The sequence below is a fragment of the Trichoplusia ni genome, chromosome 20 (genome assembly GCF_003590095.1).
Source record: "Trichoplusia ni isolate ovarian cell line Hi5 chromosome 20, tn1, whole genome shotgun sequence".
In the NCBI taxonomy this organism is placed as follows: domain Eukaryota; kingdom Metazoa; phylum Arthropoda; class Insecta; order Lepidoptera; family Noctuidae; genus Trichoplusia; species Trichoplusia ni.
The window spans coordinates 3,471,429-3,484,819 of NC_039497.1; the positions used below are offsets into that span (position 1 = coordinate 3,471,429).

The 13,391-nt window shown below is 36.1% G+C and overlaps 1 protein-coding gene across 1 annotated transcript; it reads left to right on the forward strand.

Moving 5' to 3' along the window:
• Nucleotides 1-450: 450 nt before the first annotated feature.
• Nucleotides 451-12,302, forward strand: LOC113503685 (zinc finger protein 771-like). The gene is made up of 2 exons (XM_026885739.1): nt 451-1,037; nt 8,965-12,302. The coding sequence occupies exons 1-2, from the start codon at nt 746-748 to the stop codon at nt 9,591-9,593; spliced, it is 921 nt and encodes a 306-aa protein (XP_026741540.1). The 5' UTR covers nt 451-745; the 3' UTR covers nt 9,594-12,302.
• The last annotated feature ends 1,089 nt before the right edge of the window (nt 12,303-13,391 follow it).

Below are 13,391 nucleotides of genomic sequence, written 5' to 3' on the forward strand. Positions count from 1 at the left end.
GATGTCTGTACCCGACGCAGTGCGCATGCGTGGACCGTTGTTATGGGACTAGAAAATGAGCCTATTTAGAAAATGTCTAGGAGACAATAATTTTAAATTTAAATATCTAGATTTTCGAGATATCGTTTTGGGCTGACCATCATCGGCCTAGCCTTTTCCCAACTATTTTGATTTCGGTTACCAGTCCAACCGGTTTCAGCTAAGTACCAGTGTTCTACAAGGAGCGACTGCCTATCTGACCTCCTCAACTCGGTACCCCTTGGTTAGACTGGTTGTCAGACTTTTCAAGCTTCTGACTACCTGTAACGACTGACAAAGATGTAGGAATAACAGCCGGGACCCACAATTTAACGTGCCTTCCGAAACACGAAGGAACTCGTTATGACAAAGATTGTCACCCATCTACGGATCAAGCGCGTCAAACAGAGCTTAACCTGTGATCGTTTCACTTATGCGGTTACAGCTTAGCCAGAGCTCCGTCGTTCGGGGTCGTTCCATCGTTTTGGGCTGACTCATCTGACCAAATCTTCGGTTCTAAATGGTTATTTCTACAATAAAACTAATACACATCTTGTTAGACAAATGGATATTTAAATAAGTCCTATTAGCAACTTCCATATTTCGACTAATAAGACGCATTGTTACAAATACGCTCTGTAACGTAGTAACAAATAAGACACAGTTGACCGTCTAGCTATAACTTACTCTCTTGCTAGTTATTTTGCGTTTCAACGCATTTCGACACATGGCGGCGACGATGCATCGCAATGTTTTCGCGGCGCGCGCGCAGGTGCGAGGGGCAGGGCGACAGTCGGCCGCCGCGCCCGCTGCCGGACGGACGTGTGTCGCGGTGTGTCAGAGCGAGCGCGGGGGCGGTAAGACCGGTCGCACGACCCAACGACCTTACGTACCGTTCACTCACGCACCTCCCGCGTTAAAACTAAGTGCATCAACTCACTGGATTGATTCTCATCGCCTCTTTTGGATAGATGCATCTGATCCACAAGTTTGGAAACTGCATTCGACATTTGAGATATGTATGTATTTTTTTATTTATTTGTAACTTGCTAGTAACCGGTAGTAATGTGTAACTGTTTAACAGATGACTTTGTAAATTCTTAGGTGTTGTGTTCCGTATAATTTGCAGCTTGCGGTCATTTTAGAGGCGGCCGCTCGTGTGCGTTTGATGCGTTTCTAAGAAAATTTGTTATACAAACATGTCTTGTATTAGTTTTAACACAACTTATGACTTAAGGCACTCAACTTGGACTTATTAATGAACTTAAATAGGTACTATGAGGTACTATCGCAACCTTTTGTTATTAATATCAATAAAAATATCATGACCACTAAAAAAAAATACACTAAAATGGCCACAAACTTTCTACTTTCAATTTCGAAAAAAGAATTTGAAACGTAAAACCTCATTCGTTTAAAAAGTCCAGATTATTAAGTTGCCAGTGAAAGAAATTCTCGAACTAGCATCAGTCTATGAAATGTTTCGTTAAATCTATTTTAATGGCACGTTATTATTTTTTAATAGCTAGGAAGCAAATGGCGTGTGGCTAACACTAGGCAGTGCTAATATAGGCATAGTATACACTATAATTGCCATAATTGCGGCTGAGGCAGGTGTAAATAAAATAATTTCTGTTTCGCAATCAACTGGATGGCAAACCTGAATAGGTAATAAATAGGCCTTTTTTAAATCATAGGATAAGTTTCCTAACAAGATATGTGCTTATTTTGTAATGAGACTCTTGTTTGAAATGGGACAAGTTTGGCTGTATGTTACTTACCAGTGCTTCGTATACGGATTAAAAAAAACAACCCGTCAAATGTTGTTTTAGTTTGAATTGCGAAACTGTGAGTTCCGTAAAAAGCCTAATTAAAGAAAAATAGATATATTTGTCACAGCCACAAACTTTTTACATCAGTCTTTATAGTGGTAACAGAAAAAATCTGTGGAAAATTCAACTGTCTGTATAAGACGGTTGATAAGTTGCCTGGTGACAGATAGACAGATAGTGGTGTATAATCCCTACTAATATTATAAATGCGAAAGTAACTGTCTGTCTGTCTGTCCACTGAGTTAACCTAGAGAAAGAACATAGGATAGTTTTTTCCCCGATTTCTGAAGAGTTCTCTTGGAAACGCGATATAACCGACCAACGCGGGCGAAGCCGCGGGCGAAAAGCTACTAGACAATAAAGTTCCGTTTTTAACTATTGGTTACGGAAATCCAATAAATAAACTAATTAGTACAATTTCAATAAGATTATTAAACTATTGTATTGTCATCGGTCCTCAACAAATCTAATAAGTTTAAATGAAATCTGACCCTCGAAGTGGGTTAAAATGAAGTCCAAAGGAGTCAGTTACAAAGCAACAAACAAACATACAGATGAAACTAATAAAAGCGTTATAAAAAAGCATTACTGTTCGAGGATATTTCCAAGTCATGTTAGTTAAACAGTTTGACCTACTCAAAGGGGTTTTAAATCTAACAAATTTCAATCTTGATGTGAGTAAAATGACGTTTCTAACTGTTTTTTTTTTTAATTTATCCCTCATGGGAAACGCAAAGGGATCTAAGCACATAGAGCTATAACTTTTTTTTTTCAATATTTCATTTGACATTAGCCAGTCTTCTTTATACGTTTCTATCTCTCTCCTATGACAATCATACGTCATCCAAAAAAATATGTCACAAAATTACTTTTATACTTCATTTATTAAGATACGGTACGATTTGAACCAAATAAATATCTTTAGATCATTTTCTTATAGTACCTATGGTTGATGTAAAATGTGTTAAAATAGTAACCTACGAGAAATTCACACGTTTGCCGGTCTACTAAAGATATTTTCTTTTAACTCTAGAAGAAATATCGAAATACTGATAAGTTCGGCGTAAAATGTACTGATTTATTTTTCTTTGATGTCATTCTCTACATTGGGTTTAGGTACCTAGTATTTTTCTACCATATTTGCAAGAATACGGTTATAAAATAATAAAAGACTACCGAAAATTTTATGGTCATATAGAAAGCTAATTATAGCCTTATTTATATCATTCAATAGGTCCAGAGCAAGAAAAACCTTAATATATAGTCAGTTTAAAAAAAAGGTATTTTTCGGTTTTGATAAAAACGTTCTTAAACACACGCCGCGTCGGTCCTAACCTAATTCATATGCTTTTTAGCTCAATTATTTATATTTATGAACTAAAAAAAAAAAAAATACATTGTAATACTCAATCGCTTAATCGTTTAGGTTAGATTAAGAATTGTTTTAATTCATGCTTTCATTGCAAACGTAACTCATCAATTAGTCTTAAACAATCATTGTTATGTAAGTAACGGTTCCCGCGCAATATTAAATCCCTACACCACGAGGAGTTAACGCTCAAAAAAGAACACGACCATAAACAAATGCGTAACGGTTTTTCAAATAAATAAAAGTAGGTACGTATTCTAAATTCAAATTCAAATGTGTCCGAATTGTAAAGAGGCGCCTCCCCTTCGAGCAAATCTTGAACGTCTCAACGCATAGAGCAGAAAAAAAAACTGTTATACCATTATCCGTTCGTATTAGGGGCTCCTTTGCAAGAATTCTAAGACACCTGATTGGTTAAAAACCTCTTTGGTACTACCAATAGAAGTCGTGGGATAAGATGGGCCAGGGGGCCAACCATTTCATCTTGAAGTAATTTTATTACGATCGCAGAAGCGAGACAACGTAATGGAACCCTTATAGCGGCATCTCTTTCCGACAAATTGCAATAACACTTTTTGACGTGTAGGTTTGGTTTGTCGTGCGATGACAGATGCGATACTGCATGCCTCCGTAACGTTACTCGTTAATAAGTAAACTACTTACGCATAAGATATCACCTGCCGACCAAACGCTAGCAGATAAATAAGGCAAGATGTATAAGGAATAATCCTACTACTATTATAAAGGCGAAAGTTTGTAAGTATGGATGTATGGATGTTTGTTACTCTTTCACGTAAAAACTATTGAATGGATTTGAATGAAACTTTACCACAGTATAGCTTATACATCAGAATAACACATAGGCTACAATTTTTGAGGTTTCTAATGTGAGGTCGTAAAAAAACACATTTTTTGCGCTTACATTGCAAACGCTGACTGAATCCTACAAGATAGATAGAAGGCAGGTATAAATTATAACTTATATCTTCTAACCACGCGGACGAAGTCGCGGGCAACAGCTAGTTAAATTATAAAATGAATAGGATATTCTTCCTTTTGTGTAAATTTTATTCCTTTGTCTGGAAGTTATATCACTTATAAGTAATTGGAAAAATGTTTAAAGAATTCTGGACAGTATTTTTAATGAATTAATTCCTAATTTTTTTTTGTGTAAGGCAGTAACTTCAAAAACGTGGTCAGAATTTATTGACAATTCGATTAATTTCGTAAATTTTGTAGATTATTAGGCTTAAAAAACGTTTACCTCAAAACAATACTTAATTAATAGGTAACGTACACATATAAGAAGAGATTATCTTTTCATCAAAATATTTTATAGGCAAATATTGCATTTTATTTATCATATTTAATAGAACATATATTTTGACCCGTAAATAATAGCGGATTTCATTTATATTATTACCAAAAAGAACAATGCAACAAATATTCATCCAAAAACAATAACCGAATCGGAATATTCGTCAGTTAAAACAAAACGTTTTAAATAATAGAGATCTGTTGAAACTTTTGAAACAAATAAATAATATTTGTAACAAAAAGCCTTTTTACCATAATATAGGTCATATTTCTACTGATCTGGATAATTTCGAAATAAAATAAATGGATCTCTTATAGATTATTTTTAAGTGGGTCAATTATGTGGGTAAATAATTTATGATTATTTAAGTTTCGTCTCATTATTATATTTTGAAACGTTAATTTTAAAACAGCATTTATTTTAAATAGAGTTGGTGAAATATCTCGCAAAAATAATTGCAGCAGACCGGTATTTGAATCAAAAACTACAAGTCGATTTAAGTTAAAGAATTGACAGTGAAAATCTGTTGGCCACAGTCTTTAAGCAGCCTTGTTAGAAAACTAGATAATTATGAATTGATTACGGACTACTTAAATCAAGTAAAAGAAAATATTTTTCTTTTTAACCAAAATGATTAATATAATACTCCATCTTAAATAGGACTTGCCAAGTTCCAAGTTCGAATTTAAAAATAAACACCGAAAGCCGCAATAAAACCTTATGCAATACCACCTAATTTTAAATTTGCTTAGTGAGTTTTTTAAAAAACTTCAGTAGAACATAAAACATTTATTTTTATACACAACGACTCTATTCCGACGCAATAAAGTTCATTTTAATAATGAGCTGATGACGGCTGGCCAATGTACCAATTAGCATGGTAACTCAGGGACACGTGTTGTTAATCCGTTGAGGCTAACATGCGAAAGTACTGCTTTCTAATATAAGTATAGCTATTTAATAATAAGTTGGGATAGGCTCGTTGCCATGCTATGCACAAGTTGACGATCACAGGTTAAGCAACGCTTGACGCGGTCGGCCCGAGGATGGGTGACCGGTTAAGTCAAAGACTTTCGCGGTGTTTCCGAAGGCACTTTAAATTGTGAGTCCCGGGTGTTATTCATACGTCTTAATGCAGTTTTATTTATTTATTTATTTATTTATTTATTTATTTATTTATTTATTTAATAATCACACTAATCTACCATTACAGGTTACTTAACCTAATGCGGTAGCTAGGACTTAACAAAGGTTTTTATTAAAGGGTATTTATGTGAACTAGGGTTTCAAAGATTGAATTATTATGCACATAGTTGCAGGTCTAGATTCCAGCGACTGTTTTAATATGTAATCTTCTGATAATTCTGATATGCATAGGCAATAAGTTAGCCTGATACACATGCCCATCATTGCTCCTCCTGGAATTGCTTGTTGCTTCATCCACTTTTCTCCTAGATATGAAATCCTTACTATTTACGATTCCCATGGTATTAAGCTAGTTTTTTTTTATTTTTATGAAACTACTCGCACTTGACATTATTCAAAAGTCATGTAATTCCATAATTTTTGAATGTATGATACGTTTTTAAAAAGTATACCCAAAAACTTTGAAAAGAGTAAACGAGCGATACCTAAGAATCAACGAAATAAACAGGCATGAAAATAAACTTAATTTATATCAATTTTGATGTAATTAGCGATGATATCCGAAATTTGAAGCAAATATTTTTTAAATTCATCCATTTACAAGTTAAACGGAATATTTAACTATATTATTACCGGCTTCGGCAGGATTCTTCAAAAATTCATAAGTGAAGGGGGGATGAATACGGTTAAACAAAAAATCATTATAATTCATTACTTTGACGAGTAAATGTCGTAATAGTTGCTATACATTGCTGGCAATATAATAATATAATATTCCACAACTTTCACACATCGCCATCTAGTCTCAAACTAAGCAGAGCTTGTATTATGAGCACTAGACAACTGATAAACATACTAATATATTTCTAAATACATACATAATATAGATAAATTACACCCAGACACAGAACAAATGATCGTGCTCATCGCATAAACATTTGTCCTTTGTGGGAATCGAACCCACGACCTCCGGTATAGCAGTCAGGGTCACTAGCCACTAGACCGACAGGCCTGTCAATGATTCATAGCTTGTGATATCAGCGCCGCACCACGTCGCAATGTATTGCAATATTTGTAATACGTATCATTTATTTTATCATCGTTACTTTTACCAGGTATACGGCCGATTGACATTTATTTTAGGGATCCAAATGCAAAGAATAAAAACGGATCAGGAACCTGTCTGTGCTTTCGTCTACCACCAGTCGGTTTCTTAAGAACAGTGATAGCTACAGTCATATCGTTACGGTCATATCAAATAAGTGATTTATTCATATTAGGCTACTAAATAGCAGTTTTTGAAGGTCAGATTACATTGGACAGCACCCAGTTTCTCCCACCCTTCACCGCTTCCTAAGTGCTTTTGCTGTGAGACAAGAAACGGCGCAACAAACTCTCCAGCACGCTGTCTTTCTGGTTCCAATATTATTATAGAGTACAATAACAAAATAAGTGTTTAGGTGCCAAACAAATAAATATTTGAAGTCGCTGTATAAGCTAAGCCACTATGAAGTAAATTTAGTGATGGCCGATTTTAATTTCTTACTTTTAAGCCTCTTCTCTTTCAAACTTATTCTTAAGACTATATTTACACAGCCCTCACACTAGCACTTGACCAGTTGTCATAAGGGCTGCTACGCGGTTTCACTATAAAAAATGTGTCTAATATGTTCCGTTAGTTTTTCCGATATTGTCATCCCAATTCGGGGTAATTCGGACTGTTAGGCGGCACAACCTTTGCGTCTTTTAAAAAAAAAACTACGAATTTCACACACACACTTTTATTGGTTTAATAATTATTTAGGCAGTCACATACACTTAGAATTTAAGTCAATATTGTTACACAACGAATTGCCAATAGATGTTCTCGTGACAGCGTCCAGAATCAAACTAATTACAATATAGAATTAAGTCAATTTAACATGAGTAAATTGTATCATCGGATTACATTTCAGCGGAATAAACCGTGTGAAAGTGAATAATGCTTGTACAGCAATTGCTGCATAGAATCGTGGGGTATAACAGGACGAATGCATCTAATCAAATTTAAAAAAAAACCTTGTATTTTTTATTTACCAACAACGGCTACAACGTAATTTGAAACAATGTTTTACTACTAATTATTCAATTAAAGAAAAAACGCCCCGTCTTTAGCGTTTAATTTAATCCTTGTATCGCGTTTTAAGTCGCATGCACAAAGAGACCTAGAATTAGGACAAGCATTCGTGCATCTCCTACGCGGGGATCGAATCGTATTTGTGTGAACCCTCAAATGCTTGTTCCAAGTCTGGGTCTGTGTCTGGGTATTTGTGATTTGAACGTAGGTGCACCTCCCGCGACTAAAAGTAATTTCTTAGTGCGGGAGTCTAATTAAAGAATCAGCTGAAAAACCCTCTTCACGATCAAAAGTCTCACCCATATTTGCTGAAAGAAAATATGTTTAAAGTATTGACATTATAACATAGCAGTTTTCTTAAGTCCGTCTAAAACGCGGTTGACGTTACACGGCGGTTCAGGTCTAATAAGAGTCTGACACTACACACTTCCTCCCCCGAGGAGGTGGGTGTCAAAGAGGATTCACCAGTTTTACCAAAAGCAAAATGTATTTTCGTAAATAAACTGTGAAATAACAGTTATAAGCGCATAAAAAAATGGCTGTTAAGTAAAAAGATACCAAAAAATCAACAATCATATTGAACCCACGCGCGCTGTCAATTATTACAACAGAGCCTTTTAAATACGAATCAGGTTTCATAGTAACATCAATAACGTGGTAAAAAGGATTTCGAATAAAACTGCTATTTTTAATGAACAAATTTACAACGATTTGAAGGTTCAAATGTAGCCTATCGGGCTATCGCGTCATGTTAAATATACAGATAGAATTGACAACCTGTTGATATATTTAGGCACGCTATTTTCGTATTTTAAATTTCAAGGGAAATTACATATATAATCGTTTTTGTTTCACCTATACCCAGTTATCGTTTAATTTTTACTTCTTTTGCCATCATTCATTCATCATAAGTTTTGGTGGTTGACAAAAATACCAACCGATATCTGCCAGAGTAAAGGCAAAAGAGAATCTACTAGAAATTGTGTCCGTCATAAGTTTGCATTACATAGTAACGAATGACATCTTCAAATGTTTAGCACTTGTAGTCCTACTTGCGACTAGCATTAACGCTGCAAGAAATGTAACTTTGGGAATAAAAGCATTTTCGCCTTTATCCCGTTCAATTTGGACCCAGAAATATAATGTGTGTGTTTGTTGTTTCCAGGTTGGAGCGCAGGCGCCCTCCGCGTGTCGGGCGCGGGCCCGAGCCGCGCGCCGCCGGCAGGTAGCATGGACTCGCAGCCGGCGGCGCACAGCCCCAGCCACCAGCACAAGCGGCGCCGACTGTCGCTCCTGCTGGACAAGCTCGCCGTGCAGCTCAACAACAACAACAACTACCCCACGCCGCAATGGCTGCTGCCCGCAGACGACAAGGACGAGGACCTACCCTTAGACCTCAGCCTAAAATCCGATCGGGAGACCACGCAAGAGCTGTTCCCCTGCAAAGCATGCGGACAGACGTTCACCGTCCCCGACCGGTTGACGAAGCACATCGCGTCTCGTCATCGAAACAAGAGCGAGGGGGTTCGGGCGTACGAGTGCGAGATTTGCTCGCGCAAGTTTGCGCGGTCAGACATGCTGACGCGGCACGCGCGGCTTCACAGCGGGCTAAAGCCGTACGCGTGCGCGGCGTGCGGGCAGGTGTTCTCGCGCTCCGACCACCTGGCCACGCACCAGCGCACGCACACCGGCGAGAAGCCGTACCGCTGCCCGAGCTGCCCGTACGCCGCGTGCCGCCGCGACATGATCACGCGCCACATGCGCACGCACGTGCGACGCGCGCAGCCCGCCTGAACGCGACCACAGCCCAGACTGATCGTTTCATTCCAAAGCTAAACTATTGTTTTAAAACAAATTGGTGTTTGTTTAGGAGGCTGGTGTGCAGGCTCGGTAAGACATATCACATTGCAATGCAGAGTCGAGTTGACTGCGATTGTGTTTCAATTGCGAATTTATTGTTTTCTAATGCCGCAGCGATGTCGAATTGATCTGTTGAGCGCAATGCGATGTGTCTCTTGCCACAGAACTTTGAAGTATCGCCGACCTCTCACCCGACTGCGTCAGAAGGGTGATGTTTTGGTTATATTTCGCGAGGATAATTCAAAGTTATTATATTATCTATTGTAATATAAATAGTTATGTGCCATTTATTATATTTGTGTTGTATGCTTTGTAAATGCCGTTAGTGTTACACTTGTAGTTGGTTCTTATTTCTAAGTATATTATCTGAAAGCTTAAAATACAAAGGTTTAAATATTTTAGTTGTAATATCGAGTTGTGAAGTTCTCTTTAGATCTCGAAGAAGTTTACTGTTTTACTAAATTTTATATATTTTTTAATGAAAACGTTGTTTGTGTTTGGAACTGTTTGGACGATGGGTAAAACCTGGAAGTTTGATATGCATTTTTCATATGAATCATCCATAAATTATGTCACACAAATCACAATACTTTATTTACGACGTGACTTTTGAAAGCGTCCTTTTTTCCGGTGTGACATGACATATCTGCTTTACATCAATCGATTGAAGCTATTTAAGTCCGTTGCTGGACATAGGCCTCCCCATGCAGTCGAAGCCAGCGATAAGGATAGCCTAAACCCACGCCACGACACGCCAAACCCACAGAGAGCGACGTGTCGCGGGTCAGATCCCCGTGTGTTCAGCCCTGAGTCTGGGTGTCTTTGCGCAAGTGAATTGACTGTTTGTGACACTCCTCGCGACACAAGGATTGAAATCCTTAATGTGGGAGTTGTGTAAAGTAAACGATACTCTACTTATCAAAATATTGTCAATTTTATCAAAATGCTGTCACACACTTTTCGACTCCTTCCTAGATCACGTGACGTAATTTATGCCTGATTCCTATTATATTTGTAATTAAGTACATAGACCATAGAATGGTCAACACTTTTTAGATTTAATTATAATAAATAAGGACTATTTAATTATTACTAGTAAACGTTATAACTTCAACTGCCGTTCTTGATAAAACGTTTAACGAAATCTTTTGTCTATATACAGTTGATAATGTAATTAATAAATATTATACAGCGGTAGTTTGTGCAGTTGTCGGAGGTAATCTCAGAAACTGCTCAATCAATTTAACGAATCGACTACTTAGAAAAAGCCACGTTTTCGTCGGCGTCATAGGGCATGTAGATTAATTGTAATTTTATAATATACAGTACCGGCGAATTCGGCCGCGTGAAATTTCATAAAAAAATACTTTATTTACCTAAAATAAAAGTAGCCTAAGCTACTCCTTGTTACATCAGCTACCTGCCAATAAAAGACTCTTCAAAATCGGTCCAATCATTTCCGAGATTGACGCGAACGAGCAGAAAGAATAAAAATGGTGTGTATACCGTATATATCAGTCTAGACACTTGACACAATTTTATATAGATTTTATTCTCCACATTAGATGTACAAAAACCACTAAATTCGGGAATGTTTTGAAACTATCGGATATCTGATTATCCATAAACAGTATAGGAGTTTCCAATAATTTCTCGTGTAGCGGAGTTTTAAAATATGGGTATTTTAAAACTCACAGCACTCAGGAGCTTCTACGTTAGTGCGGATAATTTGAAATTAGTCTAATCGTTACTGAAAAGGAGACTTTCTTACCATCCCATCTCTAAAAAATATGAAAAACAATTTAGAATCTTTTGTAAATAATTTTATGAAATGATTATGTCCTATATTAACTTGTAATAATCAACTGTTACTTGGATGTCAAATAAAATGTAAGGAGGTTTTTAATAAACAGTACAATGTCAAAATTGTGCCCATATATGGTCATAACACGACTGGCAAAAAATCTTGAAGCAATCACTGCTATAAGGACAAAGAAAAGAAAAAAACTTGACCCTTACAAATCAAACTATGTGCTAACTAAAAACTATTTGTGTACAAAATCTCGTCCAAATCTGTTCAGTGGTTTTAACAAACTTTGACGTTTATAATATTAGAACGACTTTACAAAATTACCTTTTTGATGGCTGTATAAAGACCGATCACTTTATCCCGTTTTATTTGAATAAAAAAAACATTCATAATTAAAACAAAATATATTGCTCAAGTATCGTTTGTTCTGCCAATAAATTTAAGGTTATATTTAAAGTTTGTATGTTAGATGTCTACAAGATTCTTAACTATATAGTGCCTATCATAACCTCTAAGATTAAGACTAGTTTTGAGGGCGGGTCAACACTAGCGCCATCTCTCTTTGACAACTGCAATCCGTTAAATTGTTACGTTTCCCTGTATAAGACTCGGTTGTATTACGTACTTAAGCTTTGCGATCGTATTTTTAGTTGTTTTTATAATTATTGCTGTTTAGATGTAAGTTTTATTAAGTACTGTGATAATTCTCTTTGATTTTTGTTTTTTTTTTGGCAATTTGTATTGTCTTAAGTTTTTTAAATAAATGGATGTAAGAATTTTGTTGTTTTATTGTGATTATGTGTGGCAGTTGTCAGTTAGTTGTTTTTATTGACACATTTATTGACGATAGCTTTATCTCACACTTAAAATGAAGTTAGGAAACGAAGATTATTGTGGTTGAAAAATGAATTGGTAATTTGCCTGAGTTAAGATCGACTCGATCATACAAATCCATGCAAAAAAACCGAAAATACTTATAACTGAAGAAGTTCCTGTCTGGGTTCGAGCCTCCATAATGCTTGTTGGTTGTAATTTAAGGACTTTCAATAAAATTCATAATCAAATTATTGCAAATAAACAATGTAAGATTAGTGATGGTAATACAATTAAAATGGAAACAATCGTGGACCCTGGATTCAACGCCCGTCATTAACTTAATCTATAAAAAACTTTTCAAACAAATCAAATAAAAATGTTCGGCTAAATAATAATAGATGATTTTATGGTCATTTATAAATATAATATCCGCCTAGATACGTATAAGAATATTAATTATTTGGAATACAAGATGCCTTACAATGTTTTAATTTAAAGGTTTTTTTATTAGGGAAACAAACGGATATTATATATAAACAATTACAACCTTAATACACTACACATAATCCAAAACAGTTTCCACACTTAAACAGTGGTGTCTCAGAATAGTTTAACTTTAGATGACATTCTTCATAAGGAACTCGCGAGGCCTATTAGTTGACCACCCGCGATCAGACCCGGGCAGGTTCTACGACATTGTCTTTCATATTTTCGCTGTGATGTTATGACTATGTACACTTTTATGTTTGTACTAGCTGTTGCCCGCGACTTCGTCCGCGTGGTTAGAAGATATAAGTTATAATTTATACCTGCCTTCTATCTATCTTGTAGGATTCAGTCAGCGTTTGCAATGTAAGCGCAAAAAATGTGTTTTTTTACGACCTCACATTAGTAACCTCAAAAATTGTAGCCTATGTGTTATTCTGATGTATAAGCTATATTGTGGTAAAGTTTCATTCAAATCCATTCAGTAGTTTTTACGTGAAAGAGTAACAAACATCCATACTTACAAACTTTCGCCTTTATAATAGTAGTAGGATGACATCTGTCAAAAGGAAGGACAGAACAGAAGAAAAATTCTAGCATTTTAATAATGTGAATTAGTT